Source organism: Ailuropoda melanoleuca, chromosome 1 (assembly GCF_002007445.2).
Source record: "Ailuropoda melanoleuca isolate Jingjing chromosome 1, ASM200744v2, whole genome shotgun sequence".
In the NCBI taxonomy this organism is placed as follows: domain Eukaryota; kingdom Metazoa; phylum Chordata; class Mammalia; order Carnivora; family Ursidae; genus Ailuropoda; species Ailuropoda melanoleuca.
The window spans coordinates 206,895,120-206,913,745 of NC_048218.1; the positions used below are offsets into that span (position 1 = coordinate 206,895,120).

The following is an 18,626-nucleotide window of genomic DNA, read 5'->3' on the forward strand; positions in this document are numbered from 1 at the left end:
AAGGAAGAATTAGCACAGGTAAGATCAATGACAGTAAAGCTGGAAAGAACAACACAGGGTCAGAGACAGCGTCGGGTGGCCTGATACACATGTGACTGAAGTCCCAGGGGAGAGGAATGGGACAGAAAAGATATCTGAAGAAACAGCAAAAACTTCCCAAATTAGGTGAAAAGCCAACCTAGAAGATCCTAGAAATGCAGCAGCCCTGGAGGATACAGACTAGGAAAACCAGACGCAGGCGCGTGGCTGCTAGCGCTGAAACCGAGGGAAAGACAGTCTTGAACCAGAAACAAACGGTGGACCATCCAGAGGACAGAAGGATACACATTTCTACTGACTTCTGACCCGAAGCACTGGGAGGCCAAAAGACAATGGAATGACATTTTCCAAGTGTTAAAAACAACTGGTAACTCAGTTTCTATAAAACAGCGGAAGTGTTCTCCAGGCACGGTGATGACACCAGGACACTGTCAGAGGAACAAGAAGCACGATGGTTCGTCACAACAGAACTGGGCTGCTTGACCCAGACGGGGGCTCATCGGACCATGGGTGCCGGCAGGGTGCACACCACAGGCAGCGGCGAAGGATGGCGCCTCGGCATAAAAACTAAGAATGCTTTTCCTTTTTCCTCTTCATTTTGTTTTAAACAAAAATAAGGGCAGATTAAATGGAACTATATTTTATGTAAAAAGCTCAGTATTAACTCCAAATAGTCTGTATTCAGTGAAAGTTGACACTGGAATTCGTACTGCAATCAACATTACAGCATGGAGAGGTATGGAAAGTACCCATGGGGCTCTACCAGCCATGACGGAGGGGACGGGGCTACACTGGTCTCCGGCTGCAAACAACTAGAAAATGGGGCAAAATACACGCAGCAATGGCTCTCAGACATTGGGCAATCGGCAGGGCAGGACGGCACCCCCGGGAGAAGGCAGGCAAACAAACCGAGCCCCACGATCACCACATCTCTCTCTAGACTGTGACCCAGCCAGGGCACGACACACCCGCTGGGTTTGGGAGACAGAAATCAAAGTCTGAGCAGAGCCCAGTGCAATCCGTGGGCAGCACAGCAGAGAGGAGGAGCTGTCCAGTACGAGAAGAGAAGATGGTGCAGGGAGCTCCTTCCGTTTTTGACTGAGTGCTAAGTGGCGCGTGCCCGGGGCAAAAGGACGAGGCCAGGCCAAGACTCACAACGGAAGAGACTGCGTCTTGACCAGGCAGAATGGAAGGTCCAGGGAATTCCACAGAGATCCCTAAGTAACAGAACTGAACAAAGATTAGCAGTCCAACAAAGCTTAAAAACTGGCCCCCAATACAAGCCTTTGCAAAGATGCTCATCATCATTAGCCATCGGGGAAATGGGGATCGGAACCACAACGAGCTATCACCTCACGCCCGTCAGAACAGCTAGTATCAAAAAGACAAGAAACAGAGTTGGCGAGGACACCTAGCAAAGGGGGCCTCGGTGCACTGTTGCGAGAATGTAAGCTGGTGCAGCCGCTGTGGGAAACAGTATGGACTTTTCTTGAAAAATTAAAAACAGAGCTACCATATGATCTAGTAATTTCACTCTGGTATTTTTCTGGGAAAAATAAAACCGCAAATACTAATTTGAAAAGATATATGTACCCCTATGCTCACTGCGGCATGATCTACAATAGCCAAGATAAGGGAGCAACCGAAGTGTCCACTGACAGATGAATACACAAATACACACTCACGTGCACGCACGCAGGGGAATATTAGTCATAAAAGGAACAGAATCTTGCCATTTAAATGCGGCAATGTGGATGGACCTAGAGGGAATTATGCTAAGTGAAATACGTCAGAGAAGACAAATACTATATGATTTCACTGCACGTAGAATCTAAGAAACAAACAAATAACAGAAATATACTCGAAGATACAGAGAACAAACTGGTGGTCGCCAAGGGGCAGGGGGTGAAGGGACAAGAGAAACAGGTGAAGAGGACCGAGAGGTACAGACTTCTAGTTATAAATAAGTCATGGGGATATAGTCAATAAAACTATAATTAACTTTGTATGGTGACAGATGGTAACTAGACCTATTGTGCTAATTGTGTTTGTAATGTATAAAAATATCCAATCACTATGTTGTACACCTGAAACTAATATAATATTGTATGTCAATTATAACTTAATTAAAAAAACTTTGGGCTGTATATTTAGACAACTGCTTTTATAAAAATTCTGATTTAATTAGCTACTGCTGAGATTTTTATTTATTTTTTTTAAGATTTCTTTATTTAGAGAGCGTGTTTGCAAGAGTGGGGAGGGGCAGAAGGACAGTCGGTCTCAAGCAGACTCCCCACTGAGTTCAGAGCCCCACGTGAGGCTCAATCCCACAACCCTGAGATCATGAGCCAAAACCAAGAGTCAGACGCTTAACTGAGTCACCCGGGTGCCTGTTGCTGAGATTTTTAATAGGGGGTTAGCTGCATTTTATCAAAATATATCCAGTGAATCATACTTGTGTTGATTTTGCTAGCTCAAAAGCAGACATATGACCATTATGAAGAAAACCAAGATTCACTTGCATTGGTAGTATTTAAGAAATCAGATACCCTGTGTGAAATAAATATGGGATACTTACAAAATCTTTGGTAAAACTTAATTCTAAGAGTATCTCTTATGTTTTTACTTTCTCCTTTTATATAGAAATTTCATTATCGGGCAATATTAACCATTACATGTAAAAAGAATATCAATTAGTCTTTTACCTTTCAGATACCCAAAATAGTATTAAAAATATTATACAATTCTGTCCTTGCCCACCCTTGCCAAAAAAAAAAAACAAAAACAAAAAAGAACCCTCCCCCGACAAAGCAATCAACCCCCTAAACCAACCAAAACCAAAACCAAACACCAAACAAGCTGGTAGAATCACAAAAATCACAGTGTTAGATAAAAGGCCTTAGGTGGTTCTCAAACTATGCTCTTATAAAACAGCTGGACCAGGAACCAGGGACCGGGGAGTTCTCCCGCTAAAATCAGCCAGTAGCAGTCTTTTTGCAACTGGCAGAAAAATATCAAAACTGAATTTCTCCAATTTTAAGTTTTACTTCTTTAAAACCACAGAGTACAAAGAGTTCTTGTGAAAAAAATTTAGGGGGTAACTGCATGAGGCTGCCCTCCCAGGGACAGGCCTGGGAAGGTAAGCTCTGTGGCACGCTCAGCTCGAGAGTGAGGTGGTCACAGCCACCCGGACCAGAATGCCATGGGCGGGCTGCCTTCATTCGTGGGTCCACGCAGTCACAACACCGCAATTAAAGATCCTAAGTTTAGTGACTGACGTACACTGATGTGCCCTGCACATTGTATACATATTTGTAAACATCACCTACCAGCACCACCACCCCTCTACAGACACAGACATACAGCTCCAGTGACTGATGTAAGGGTTTCCGGCACTTACCATGGGCGACTTATAGTATCTATGTAGTATATTTATGAAGTCTGTAATTGTTAGCATTCCTGGAACAAAGAATTATATGTTAAATATAAAACTATGAAAACTTTCAGAGGATAAGCAAACCTGGCATATTTTCCAGAAAAGCTTCTAAAAACATACTTTAAAGGTATCAAGCAGAGTTTAATATATTATTTAGGACCATTAGTCTGTTAATTATCTACAATAAACTAAGATAAATTTAGCTGAAATTAAACCTGACAGTACCATGGAATCAACCACAGTATTTGGCGATTCAATGAGAGAAAACTTACTGATTAATATAAAACATTACAGAAAACTTGCAGCTACATGTAAATAAAATAGTTGAAAGTAAGAGAAGGTATTCCCAAAAGCTTTAGACACTGGACACTTCTGGGGCACTTGGATTGTTTCCTGAGAAGCATTCTACAAACAATGGTTCTTTAAGTAGGGATTTAGCACCTATTAAGTGCCTACTATGTGCCAGACACCAGGACTACAATGATGAAGATATGAAACCTTTCTTTGAGGGAACCGTCACCTACAGCGGGAGGTGACAAACTGGGAATTTTAGAACAATGTGACGCACACTAGGAGAGACAACACCCGCCGTCTACTCTGATCTGTATGATGAGAAATTCCGGAGATCACACTGGGTTATAGGATATTTCTGATGGGATAGCAATGATTTAGCACAGGCATCGATCACGCCTACGTCACTCCATTTGCACTGTCCAGAAGGCCACAGAAGTGGGGACGGCCCACGGTTGCCTACACGCGAGCAAAGGTGGCCCGAGGTCAGGGGTCTGAGCACAGCATCCCCCGCGTGCCCTGTTCCCGGGCCTCACAGGAACTGGCACAGGCATAGAAGCCCCTCCTGGGAGCCAGAAAGGTACTGAATCAAAAGAAGCTAGATAAATAAATAAATATGAACCAGAAACTCAGTGGGAGTACGTAAGTGTTTTGAATTTGCTAGCGGCCCCACCTTACCCTGGACATAAAAGCCAGAAAGTCCTTTAGCTTGGCAGTGCTTTCCAGACAGAATTCCAAACCTGCACCTGTTAGGATACCTTGGGCTTTCTGCTTTTAGGTTCCCATTTCAGATTTCTTCCCAGGCCCACATTGCTTACCTACAAAACTTTGTTTCTTACTCTCCCACAGTGGCGCTGCTCGAACACCATTGGCTACTAAGGCAAAGAAGGCCTTTTTCACCTAAAGACAAACGGGAGAAACAAAAACATACTTTAAAGTCCATACACCGAGGGGGAAATACCTTCAACCAAAATATCCTTCCAGATCTTACCAGTTGTCATCAATGTTAAGTTTTGTAAGTTTGAGAGGCAAAAAAGAGCTGAATTTATTAACAATGGCAAAAACGCTTCTGTATTATATTTAAAGACTGAGATTTTTTTGAAACTGAAACAATGCAATTCACTTCAAACAAATTTTTTTTCATTGTATCTACAGAGTTTGCACACAGAGACTTTATATAATTAAAACCGTATAAAAGAATTAAACTTCTGGGAAACAAACTGAGGGCTTCAGAGGGGAGGGGGGTGGGGGACTGGGATAAGCCAGGTGATGGGTATTAAGAAGGGCACATATTGCATGGAGCACTGGGTGTTGTATGCAAACAATGAATCATGGAAAATTACATCAAATACTAGGGATGTACTGTATGGTGACTAACATAATAAAAAATTATTATTAAAAAAAGAATTAAACTTCAGTTTAATTTCTCCTATATGTGGTTATTCGTTCATTTGAAAACGTTGAAGTTATACCAAACGACCCGAAATAAAAACCTCTCTCATATGCTCCGTAACAAAACAAACAAGCATCCTTCCTCACTTCCTGGAGGCTGAGAAGGGGTACGAGAGATGTAATATCCTTGCACTTTCATACTGTCTAGAGACAGACATTCAGCGTGCATGTGTGTCACAGGCCGGCCCCGTTCAGGGCGCGCTCACATACGGCGCCTCCAGGACCCCCGCGACACAGCCCGTCAGGGACATCGCACCAGCTACAGCAGGCGTCGGAGGGGATGGTGTGAAAAGCCAAAGCTCAGCACTGAAGACGACCCTCTAAGTACCCAGAACACATAAACATGGGGAAATGGTTCCCCTTTATTAATACCCGAAGACATGAAGATTAAAGCAAGTCTAAAGTGTCACTTAGAGCTGCTCGATAGGCCAACATTGTTCAGTTGTGGCAGCCAATACAAGTGCTGCTGGGAAACCATGGTGGCATCATAAATCATCAGAAAGTTTTCTGAGTCAAGGCATGTATCAAGAATCACAAAAACATTCATACTGTTTCTGTGCTTTTTCTCTCTTCTTATATTTCAGGAGTACAAATGAAAGATGTGGCATTATTTCTAATATTGAAATTGGAAAAATATCTGCCAACAAAAGAAAATGTATTAAATACCGGACTACCAAAGGGGAAAAAGTATCAAATAGTAAAATTAGGCAGACCATGTTGAAGTAAAAGAAAGAAGGTTTATGGCAGTGAAAAACATAGACTATAAAATTATACATTATAATTATATAAAATATGTTTTTAAAAGAAAAAGGTCAAAGAGAAATAAGCAACAATTTAAATGATATGAAGGAGCTGGGACAGTGATAGTGTGTTTCTTTGAAAAAATTCAATGCTTATTTTCTTTGTAACTACGAAAGAAGAAGGTTCTTCTCTCTCCCACTGTATTCCAAACCCTTGCTAACTTAATAATGAAAAGAAACGAGAGAATTACTGGAACCCAGAGCTTCCCATCAGACAAGGATTAACAATTTAGCACCGGTTTAGGCCTTTATTACGACACATTTTGCCTTTGTTTGGCAGGAGTTACGTAGGTTCTCGGTTCACCCAGTGAGTCCAGGGACGACGGTGGGTGAGGAAATCTCATTATTTTCTATACTTGTCCCAGCCCCGCACTGTGTCCTGATGATGTACAGGTCATCGGGGACTCCCCCCGTCTGCCGAGTGAACAACACAGGACTGGCAAGAGGCGGGGGGCCAATCAGGTGGCATGAGAGAGAAACAGCCAGCTCAGTGTCATCCATAAACTGGTCAAAGATTTTCTGAACCACAGCATGTAGCAAGAATCAATTCATGCTGCTCGTGTATCTAAATGGCACCCAGGGATGGAGGGCCCGTTTGTAAGGTCTATTTCTACCTGGATGATGCTCTGGGAAGCCTTGACTGTGGTCCCGGAGAATATTTTAACCGGGGGCGGGGGGAGAGAAGTCACAGAGAAACAGATTTTAAAACACATTAAATATGAGCTCAGCTTGTTTTTCTAAACTGGCTGGAGTAGCAGGGGAGTGGGGGGTATTTTGTAACCACAAATTACTGATTGTTTTTCTCCGCTAAATCTGTCTGTTTGGAGAAAACAATTTTTAAATTATTTGTAAGGTCATCCATGACACCGTAAATGACCACAGCTGTTGGAAACCCATCCCAGAAGGCTGGGAGTCTGCCCAAGCCGGGGTAAGCACAGCAGCCGGACAAAACATACAGAGCACATCTGAGAGCCCGGGGGAGCGCACCAGCAAGATTCAAGAAGCTGCAATTCCCCAGAGAAGAGCAGCACGTGACTCGAGCGCCACAGTTATTTTGGAATTTTTCTGTGGGCATTTTCCAAATCGTCTTCAAATAGGTGAACCTCAACAGAAAATGCAAATCTACCAAAAAGAATCAAATACACCCCGAGCAGGTTAAATAGAAACAAAACCAACACCTAAGCACACGTCACAGACAAGACGCCAGGAATCAAAGGCCAGGAGAAAATCAGGGAAAAAGACCCAGTATACCTTCAAAGCAGCAGCAATCCCACTGACAGCCCAGCAGGGGTCCGTTTCAACTTTCAGGTGTAGTGACTGTTCTTCAGAAACACGCAAACAAGGTGGTTCTCTGGGATCCCCTGCCTGACTAATCCGCACCTGAAAAGCTCTTAAACAGCCCTAACTGCTACCAAGTGAGTATTTGAGTCCAAAGGCCAGTGTAGACAAACCACCGAGGGAAGGACACACAGCACTGATTCTCAGTGTGGCAGGTCCAACCAGGGGCACACAGGCCTCGACGTGGACAACAGAGACTGACGGGGCGTGCTGGCTTCAGTGAATTCTGATGCAGGCAGTCAGCAGCAGGGCAGGCGAGAGGAACCCCCCTCCCCCAATGAGGCAGCAGTCCAATCAATGGCAAAGAGAATGCTAAGAATTTTTTTTTTTTAAAGATTTTATTTATTTATTCAACAGAGATAGAGACAGACAGCGAGAGAGGAGGGGGAGTGGGAGAGGAAGAAGCAAGCTCATAGCGGAGGAGCCTGATGTGGGGCTTGATCCCATAACGCCAGGATCACTCCCTGAGCCGAAGGCAGACGCTTAACCGCTGTGCCACCCAGGCGCCCCAGAAAATGCTAAGAATTAATGGGAAAAGCGCCATCACTGCTGCAAGAGAAGGTAAAACAACCCAACACTAAGGAAAATAACTGGAAGTAAAATACCTCCTGCTTCTTTTCAATGGGTGAATCGCCAGACCCACTAGAAACTTCTGTGGGCTCGGGTCCTTGACCCTCTCTGAGCCTCAGCGTTCTGAGTTACAAAATGAGTCTAACAGGGAATGTTTTCCTCATAGGTGGCCATGCGGACTAACTGGGCTTGAATGTGAACATATTCAGCATGGTGTCAGCACAAAAAGCCAGAAAGAATAAACGCTTTCATTTCCCAGCCTAGAGTGATCCAGCCAGAAGCAGACAGAGAGAGATTCACTGTTCTGATTTCACCCACATGCACCATTGACGCGTCCATACCTCACGGAGGGAGTCACAGTTCAGCCCTCCAAAGACCCAAGACGACATTCGGAAGCGGACGCGACCCTCTCGAGGAGCTTTTGTGCTGAGCAGCCCCGCCTGCTGCTTCGGGGGTCTGGCCGTGCCTCCTCGGCCATCACGAAGCCTCTAGAACTTGACTTTCGCAACACCATGTGTGTGGAGTTGAAGAGCAACTGAAAGCTATACTTAGAACATTCTTCACAATTACAGAAGGCACAGGGTGTTACCAATGAACCAATACACAGGATAAAAAGAAGATGGGCCCCATCTGGTTCCAATATGCAGGGAAAAAACTCCTGGGGGGTCTTGAGTACCTTTGAAAATTTCTTTTCAACTGATAGGCAATTTGCTCAAAGTGTTATCAGTTTTTAAATGTACTTTTTAATAGGATTTTCAAACAACCAAATGTGATAATTAGGTAAGGAAAGATGGATAATAAAATTTTAATATAGAACTGATTTTTTTAAAACAGTAATAAGCTCTAAGAGATTCTGGCAGTCTGACGCCAAGTGGCACATCTGTGCTCCAAAAAATGGGAATCTGGTTCCTCTAACGTTTCACTGTTCTCTGTACAGTTTTACCCTGATTTTCAGTAATTAAGCTGATTGCGGGGCTTTTAAAATTAACGCTGATGAACAGCTAAAGCTCTTGAAAACTATCTAATTTGGTTTCTTACTAAATTTTTACATCAGAGCTTGGCTGGTGGATTTAATCCGACCTGCGGCATCTCTCCTGTCTGATAGCTCTTGGCACGGGAGGAGGGCCGGCTTCGTAAGTGAGGTATCCATCCAAGACCGCCTCGCTCCAGCCCAGCTCACGTGTTGAACTGGTCTTTTTTTTTTTTTTTGTGGTGTTTCTACGTCACCAAGTTCCTCCTACTTCAAGTGCACTTACCTTCAACTCTACCTATGAAAACCCGGTTGACCTTTAACTTCTGACACCACAACCAGAGCTAACCACATCACCCCAGTCAAGGCTGGCACTCCCTTCTCTCTACTCCCACAGTACCTCGTTCATCCCCTGTTACTTCTGGAGTTTCCCTCGTGTCTCCTTAGACTTAAAAATGGCAGAGAGTAAAGACAATTCTGACAAGTTTTCCTGCTGAAAAGTCCCCCCCCACCCCAAACTACAGGGAAAAGCAGCTGGAAATGGGATAAACTAGGTAGGAGGTCTGCAGGGCAGAAAGCAGACGGAGGAGGTTAATGAGCGACGGAGCCTTGCAGGGGAGGGGTGGGGTGGGCAGAGAAGCTGACTGACAGTCTCTCCCTGCACGTGGAAGACTCGAGACTGGAGTCTCCCACCCTGGCGGGGGTGGGGACGGAGCCAGACACGAGCAGGAAGCCTGGTTCAGATTGGGGAACCGCCGCGGCCACGCACCCCCACCCCCCGAGCACCATCTTCTGGAGAATGTGCCCTGAAACTATGACATACAGATGGACAGGAGCACCGGGGGGCTGCCGAAGAACGACCAGCGACAGCTGGCAAGAAGCCCACTCATGCCTCCACGCACACTCTTGCTGCGCACCCTTCACTGCGAGCAGGCGGCCCAGACTCACAGCCTGACCGGACCCGGAGCACCGAAGCGGCGGACGCTCTGGCTGCAGAACACAGACCCCAAACCTCCAGGGGTAGAACCAAAGGCAAGGAGAGAAAGAGGCGGGACAGGAATATTAAAGGATCACGAGCCCAAGACCCGGGAACTGAAGTCGACAGAAAGAAAACAGGAGGAAGAAAACGACTGAAGACGTGGAACACAAACCAGAGAGACGCGCACGCCAGGTTCTGAAGGCGCATCGTGGGCCCGGCACGAGGAACACAAAGACCACAACGAGGCCCATTAGTCTGAAATTCTGGAGTTCCAGATATAAAGAGAAAATCCCGAAAGTTTCAGAGTGGGAAAACTCACATACAGGTGGAGAATAACTTTAAAAAGTCACAACTGCATCCAGAAGCAGTGGAATGATGCTTTCACAATTCTAAATAAAAATTATTTTCATTATGGAATTCTATACACAGCAGTCTACACAGTGAGTATGAGAGAGGCAGATATCTAAAATTTCACATAATTACCTCCCGTGCATCTGTCCATGGGAAGAGTTAGGGTTGAATGTGTCCCCCCAGCATTCAGAGGTGGGAGCCCTCACTCCCAATATTGATGGTATCTGGAGGCATGGCCTCTCAGAGGTGACTGAGTTTAGATGAGGTCACGTGGGTGGGGACCCCACGATGGGATTAGTGGCAGAGCTCTGCCCTGTGAGGACAGTGAGAAGGCAGCCATCTGCAAGCCAGGAAGGGAGCCCCCCAGGGGGAACTGAATTGGCCATCACCTCCACCTTGGACTTACAGCCTCCACAACTATGTGAGAAGTCAATCCTGCTGTTTAAGCCCCAGGCTGTGCTGGTGTGTTACATAAGGTAGCCTGAGCCGGCTAAGACAGAAGCTACGGAAAGATGTGCTCCCCCTGCGAAGCAGGGAATAAATCAAAGAAGCAGAAAGCACGTGTGCAAAAGACAGGTGTTGCGATGAAGGAGAGGGAGGAGGTATTCCCGGCCTCAGGAGACAGTGATGAGCAGGTTGGGGGGTGACAGCCAGAGCAGGAAGACCAAGGACCCAGAAGGAGTGGCACCGAATGGAGCTGAAAACATGTCCAACAGGTCTGACTGCACAGAAAATTCCATCAAGAAGTCAGAAGGTGTGGAAAGGCATAGATGGTTAAAATAAAAAGAGGAGAGTACGAATAACCCTGAGTTGTACAAAAAAGGGAAACGTTAAGTGTAACTCGTTTCCACTGGGTTCAGCAGTGAATAAAACTGACAGAATAATGACAGCAAGCTCGGAAGAGACCCGGCTACGCTGGGAAGATGGGGGCAGAACGGAGGCCACACAAGGAGCAGGAACCCCCATCTGCCTGACCTGGAAGTAAAACAGGTCTGAAGTCAGCGAACTGAGGTAATGTGGCAGTCCAGTCTAGATTTCATAGCTGAACTGGTTGTTTCTGGGCAGTGTGACAAGGGTGAGAGGAACAGGGACCGAAGCTGGTGTTTTGTATTGTAAGCTTTTCATACTACTTGACAATAAAGATACTTCCAACTCCTTCTCTGAAAACCCACACATGGGCCCCTGGTGTGCTGCCTGTGGGAGTCGGCAGGCGCGCCCTCCCTAGTCAGCGCGGGCTTGTTGAGGGCAGGGCCACCGCTTCTTCATCCCCCCCCTCAGCACAGTGCTCGGTCCCCAGTTTTATTCTTTTCTGGAACACTGATAGGCTATCATGTCCCTCGTTCTGCATACCATCTACTTATTCACTGGTCCTAAGAATACTCTAGCTTGTTGAGGAATCTCTCTGTATTTTATTCTTAGCTGCCCCCCCACCCCCGAGTTTCAAGTCCTCTGTGAAGTAGCTGATGTCGTCAGCAAAGTCAGTACTGAAGTCATCGTCCCAAATGTTGACGAGCCGAGAAGGAAAAGAATCCTTGTTTCTTAGCTTGGGTTCCCCAGAAAGCAGAGTCTGGCTTGCACGTCCTTCCCCGGGGAATGTGACCAGAGAAGCAGGTTTGGAGGATGGGGGTGAGACAGGCTAGCAGGTGAGCCAGTATGCCGACGGGTGGCTGACATGGCCACAAGCATGGGCAGGCTGACTCCAGTCCACTGGGATCTTCTGAGGACTGTCCACCCTGAGGGTGCAAGGTGGAGCCGTTTCTCCACTGGCTTCTATCTTCCATTGGTTAAGGAGCTGGAGGCATGCTGGCGGGCCCGGGCTGAGGCCTTGCCCTGCATGAGGTGAGGCGTGGCTGGAGGCACAGGTGACATCCGAGGATTTTAAAATGGTGCACGAGAGGCATCCAACGCAACTGGAAACCCTGCTCCAGGCTGAGATGGAATTCACATTCTTCTGAGGTCCATAACGAGCATGAATTCAGTCACTGGGCTGACAGACTGCACTTCGGCACCTTATCCACCAGGACACCGTGCCAGGCTGTCAGCGGTCTAGCTGACACCGAGATTCGCCTGTGCTGCTTTTACCTCACCTATGGAACTATCCAAAAAGGAAATCGGGCTCGACTTCTGTGACCTTTTTTTGTCAATTCATGATAGGTTCCTAGAGATTACTGCTTCTTGGACTTTTACTAATAAGTCATTCACACATCTTACCTGGGACTGGCACCACATCCCCACCCACAGGCTTTTTGGTTTTTTTTTTTGGAACGTGTTTTCTTTTCTTTCCTCTCTAGCCTGGGGCCCGGAACACTTTTCACAGTTCCTGTGATATCACTAACAGCTTGGCAATCTGCTTTCTAAATCCCTTTATTACACTAGAATGTGATTCATCTGGGTCAGAAAGCAAACTGGTTTAGTGCAGACGGGCACCCTCCCATAATCTCTACACCCATCTCAGGCTTCAATTTCCTCTAATCACCATCTATTGTACTTTTTCCATTTTGAAGATCATTTTCCTTGATAGGGAAAAAGCTCAAAAAAACCTGAAGAGTTTTACTTTCTCTTTATTGGCACCTGCAGCAAGAATCCCCAGCAATAGCCCTGGCCCTCACATTCCTTCTTGTTTTTATTTATTTATTTTTATTTATTTATTTCTTGGGGGGGAGGGGCGCAGGGATAGGGAGAGAGAATCTTAGCAGGCTTCACACAGCACAGAGCCTCATGCAGGGCTCGATCTCACGACCGCGAGATCGCGACCTGAACCGAAATCAAGAGTCAGTCACTTAACCGACTGAGCCACCCATGTGCCCCCCCTTCTTGCTTTTAAAATCAGCAAGCCCTGCACCCTCTCCACTGGTGGACCTCAGTTCGCGTCCCCACTTAAGACCATCCTGGGCGGCCCCTCCTGGTCATGCCCCTCCCTGAGCTTGCTTTCATGCTCTATGCTCTTCCTTCTTTGTTTTCTACGTGCTCTTAGAACTTGGCTTAGCACACAGCCACTTACTTGGATGTCTGCCTGCTTCTCCCTTCATTTGCTCTTGCATTTTATTAAAAGTTATATTGATTGAAATAGTTTGAGCAACAAAAGAGTGATGGATCATAATAGAATGGGATACATATGTTCACAGATCTATGCTGACATAAATGATTGAATAGAAAAATAAGTGGGAGAGAAGGGACCACGTCCCTCGCAGTGGCATTCCAACTAACTTACGTGGCTACCGCGCTCTCAAGGAGGTGGAGCACAGCCCTGTGTCGCCTCCGTGTGCTGAGCCCAATGACTGCCTTCTAGGAGGACAGCACGGACGTGGAGAAACCTGACGGACACCGCCTCAGCCAGCTGACCCATGTTAAGGTCAACAGTGTGGGCACCCTTGACATGACGGGATGAAATGGCACCTTATCTCTGTGGCCTTCCTTCTAAAACCCGTAATCCCAGTCTGATGGCGAGAACAACATCAGGTAAATCCCAACAGCGGGGTATCCTACAGAACACCTGCCCAGTGCTCCTCAAAACCATTACAGCCACAGGAGCAAGGGAAGTCTGAAACACTGCCACAGCCAAGAGGAGCCCAAGGAGACCAAATGTCACGGGACAGTCTAGGTGTGATCCTCGGACAGAAAAATGACATTAGGTAAAAAGTCAGGAAATCCAAATGAACTATGGGCTTTAGGTGATAATCATGTATCAGTATTGGTTCGTGAATTGTGACAAGTGTTGCGACACTGATAGCAGACAGCAGGAATGGGGGAACCGGGGCGTGGGGTGCCTGGGAAGTCTAGACTCACGTCACGGCTTTTCTATAAATTTAAAACTACTTTAGAATAAACAGTCTATTAAAAATAGTTATTGTTTATAGAGTATTGCTAAAAAAGTCATATTGCCATTGTGAGGAAAGGCCTGCATAATTCTTAATGCTCCCCCCCATCTTGGGAAATTTTATTTATTTTTGAGCCTCTCATCACTATTGAGGTGTCACTGTTTAGAATGTGAAAGCACTAGACCCTATCTTTCTCTGAACTACCAGGCTTCTCTGGAAGGGCTGGGCCACGTCCTCCTTCTCCACAGGGCCACGTAAGAATCTGCTGTGTCTCGGCTCCAGACCTTTCCGGTCTGGCCTGTAACTGTATCTCTGGACCAGCTGTGAATGACTGTCAAATCGATCACGTGGTGACTGTGGTCACTGTTCCCGATGTGGCATCTTGGGGGACCTGCCACGATGCCTGGACACAGACTTTCTCTCCACAGCAACTTACGAGGACACCCGGAAGCGTCTGCTCGGACCTGGCATGGGGCCCCCTCGCCACGTGCCCGGAGGCTACGCTGCCCTCCTGCTCTCGGCCTTCAAGCGTCTGCAGAGACGTTCATCATTTCGACCTTCCGCACGCCACCTGGTCCACTACGCTGAGGATACTGTGCCGACTGGAGCGGACGGGCAGGAAGCAGCAACACTCAGACGATGAGTGAGAGTGTTGAGACATGAGGAATAAGGAAATAAGGAAATGAGAGGGTGAGTTTCCAGGGTGAGTGGACCGGGAGCAGAGCACATGCCCAGCCAGCCACACATCACGGCGGGGGGGGGGGTGTCTTTTGGAAGCAACACGCACTACAAAGTGGCTACTTGGACGCATCCACCGAGTGGCCCATAAAAGCTGTTTTCAGAGTGACCAGAGCAAGTCTAGGCTCCTCGTCCACAGGGGCCTGTCACCAGCAGCGTCAACACGCGGGATCCTGTACGAAGCCCCGGGAAGCACCAGCAGGAGACTCCGGGGGCTCACGTCCGGGGCTGAGAAAAGCAGCAGCAGGAAACCACGCCTTCTTCTGGAGACAGTTACTGTCCTTCTGAGAAATAATTCCTGGCTTGCTACTGGGCCTGGTAGAGACGGAACCACCGACCGTGAGATGCTGAGCAGCTGTGCGGCCTGAGCTCCCACCACGAACAGGGTCCTCGGACCATCGAGCAGCACAGCCAATGGTCGGCAAGCGGCAGCAGTGCGACTGTGACGGAGCTGCCTTCTCTTGCTTGTTCCACGCCATGGTCTGGGGGTGCGGCCGACGAGAAACTGGCTTGCTTTACGGACACTTCACCTGGCAAGCAGGCCCCCCTCCTGCTCCACGTGGAGCGGCCACAGGACTGCACGTGAGCAGGACCGCACGTGGACAGGACTGCAGGCTGTGCATTTGGTTTCCACTCTGTCGGGATGGACAGATGGATGCTGGTCCTCAGTGAATTCCAGTAGGAAACGGGAATTTTGCCGAACCCGGCTGTGGAAAGCCGAGCGGGCCCCTCAGAGACGGAAGCTGGAGGCTGAAACTGTGTCCTAGATTGTTCTTTCCCCTCGTCTGGGGGAGCCTTTCATTCCACTCTTCTCCACCTCTGTGCTCATCTCCCAGGTCTGGGTGCATCTAGGACTTAGGACTCTGATATTTTGGACCCTCAGAATAACGTGGTCATAATACTTGTCTTCTGCAACTTGTTTTACTTAAAAACAGTTTCTTTTTTTTANAAACTGTGTCCTAGATTGTTCTTTCCCCTCGTCTGGGGGAGCCTTTCATTCCACTCTTCTCCACCTCTGTGCTCATCTCCCAGGTCTGGGTGCATCTAGGACTTAGGACTCTGATATTTTGGACCCTCAGAATAACGTGGTCATAATACTTGTCTTCTGCAAATTGTTTTACTTAAAAACAGTTTCTTGACAAACACGTCTTCCGTTCTTCTTAATGGCTACGTGGTATTACTCCGTGAGATGCCTACACCAGGATTTATTGAACCAATCTCTCAGCATATGTGGGTTGTTTCTGGTACTCTGCCATCCCTGTGGATGTTCTCTATGTGCTTTCTTTGCTCTCAAGATGTATCAACGACTACTATTGAGTCTAGAAAATACTCTACTCACACCTTTCAAATGCATGTTTAACTTGGCTCTACCCATGAGAACCCCCGCCTCCTATTTCCCTGGTGACAAAGTTTAGCTCCCTCAAAGCCGAGAGCCTCCCAGGACTCACGACTGCCAGGGGATGGTGCACTCACAGCTAGAGCAGCTCGGAAACGACATTACCAGATCAGGGACCTCCAACAATCCACAAAAATAGCACATTTTTCATGTATCACCCACTTTGGCTAAATTTTAAATTCGGAAGAAAGTCAATTCCGTTGCAAGGGACAAGCTGAGTAGGAGTGAAAGCAGACACAGGTCTTAGCAGCCATCACTGACTTTGCTGTTGGTGGGAAACCCAGGGTCAGAAGATGTGGGTCTTGAACAAGTAATAAGCCTTTTGGGGAATAGGAGTGAAGGTGAGATGGGTTGCTGGAGTAGTTCTTTACTTTGGGAATTGAGAATTTCTAGCTATTTTATTATTGAAATCTATGGTTACAGTTGTAAAGACTAGATTTCCGGAAGCTACTATCTGTCCCGTTCCCCATGTAGTACTGTACTGGATGCTTCCCTGTTGTCCTCGTTGTCTCAAAGAATCAGAGAATCTTAGGGCTGAGGAGAAACCGTGCAGGTTACCTGGTCTGAAGTGAATTTAACTAAGTCATAGGATATAAAGTCAATTTATAAAAATCAGATGACAAAAAACAGCTGGCAAATGAAATTAAACAAGAACAAAGCCGTATTCACATTCCCAAGAGTCCTGTGTAGCAGGCACCAAATGCAGGCAAAGTGGCCCCGAGAGCCCAGGTGTCCTGTGCAGAGCCACAGGGGCAAGCTGCTGGGGGGACCGCAGACCAGGCTGGGGAGTGACGAGGACAGGCCCCGGACTGAGGGCCAGAGCTCGCGGAGTCTGGGCACCTCTCTCCCAGAACAGCCCTGGATGAACGGTGAGGCTGGGGTGAGCTCACAAGGGCACCTGCCCCTACCCACCCCCTTGTGCCGAGGGGCCAGCTGAGGCCACCCTGGCGGGGCTCCTGCCTTTCTGGGTTCTCCCCCAGTCCCTCCGCGGGTTTCCCGGGAGCACAGCCTAATAAAGCACTGACTGCCCATGAATTCCTGGCTTGGTGGCTGCTTCTGGGAGCACAACTGAAGCCACTCCTTTGTAAAGATTTATGTACAACTACAGACACTAGATACCTAACTGTATATAGGCATTTATTACACTAGGTGTGATTCAATCATTACAGTGAATGTATCATTTAGGACTTTTCATATGTGATTGTACATTATATGGGTATAAAATGTGCTGCAATAAGCACAATTTTAATACCTAAACAACAAGGTTCAATTTTTTCTGCTAAAAGAGATCAATAAAGTTCTTTCTCAAGAGATCATCTACCTTAGTAATTTTTTTCTTTTTAACTTGTACTATTTCAAATTAATTTATTATATAGTCTACTAAATAACTGAGAGAAAAAAGATCAGGATATGCTGAGGGAGGTGGTACAGGTTAATAGCTCAGACTCTGACACACGGGACAGACCCCATCATTCACCAGCTCTGTGGATTAAATTACTAAATTCTAGAATCTGTGGACTAAACTTTGTGATTTAGGTTGACTCTAGAACGAGTTTCCTTATCTAGAGAAAGAGGAGGGTGACAGCATGTGTCTTCCACGGCTGCCACGGGGGTGGAGAATGCAGACAAAAGCTCAGCACGACACCTGACATGTCTGCTGGTGTCGCTGGACTTGAATTCCCTGACGAAGGAGCCACGTGGATGGCAGGTCGTGAAAACTGTGCACACTTACTTGTAATGTAGTATCAAACACCACTAGCTTTGAACTGGTGGGAACGATGTCGTAACACTTGTGTGACCTCATGAAGCGCATGTAAACACCACTTTCTGAGTCTTCTGCTAAAAAGAAAAGAAAAAAGGCAAATATCAGCAACAATGAAGGACTTGCTCATCAGCTGGAGAGAGCGTATGAAAACCTGCGGATGGCAGACTTAGGGACACTGTGACAGGTCTTCCCGTAAGAGCGAGAAGGCAAGGGCGCTCATGCGTGCAGATCCTATCCAATGCCGTCCTGGAGACCTCGCCCAGGTAGTACGGCAAGGAGAGAATTTACAAACACATACAGATTGAAAAGGAGAAAGCAAAGCTGTCTTTATTGGCAGACCATATGATTTTTTACAAAGAAGATGCCAAAGAATCGACAAAAAAGCTCCCAGACCTAGAAGAAGTGAGTTGAGCAAGGTCACAGAATTCAGCTTTACTAAAAACAAACACATAATTTGCAAATAAATAAACAGAAATACATAATTTACAGAAATGCTAAACGGAAATACGGATCTACCCAAGGAGACAAAGCACCGAAAACGGTAACTATGTGGACAAATACACAGATCCTTTAAATCTCTGTAAACGTGAGTGGACAGTTGGCAAAAGGATGGCAAGTATTTGGGGGGGGTTTCAGCTTATTTAGAAGCGAACCGGGTGGCGCCACCATCCAACCGATGAGGC

General features: G+C 46.8%; 1 protein-coding gene across 2 annotated transcripts in view; it reads right to left on the reverse strand.

The window, feature by feature from the left end:
• Positions 1-18,062, reverse strand: part of PRKAG2 (protein kinase AMP-activated non-catalytic subunit gamma 2) — a 38,318-nt gene extending 20,256 nt beyond the window's left edge. Inside the window, exons 1-3 of one of the 2 annotated variants that reach the window (XM_034639756.1) lie at positions 17,911-18,062; positions 4,585-4,666; positions 3,440-3,498 (exon numbers count right to left, since the gene is read on the reverse strand). In XM_034639756.1, coding sequence (XP_034495647.1) covers positions 3,440-3,498; positions 4,585-4,666; positions 17,911-17,991 — 222 coding nt within the window. In that variant the 5' untranslated portion in view covers positions 17,992-18,062. Of the gene's footprint in view, positions 1-3,439; positions 3,499-4,584; positions 4,667-14,480; positions 15,682-17,910 lie in introns of those variants that run through there. The other variant, XM_034639761.1, reaches the window with a different exon arrangement.
• Positions 18,063-18,626: the final 564 nt, after the last annotated feature.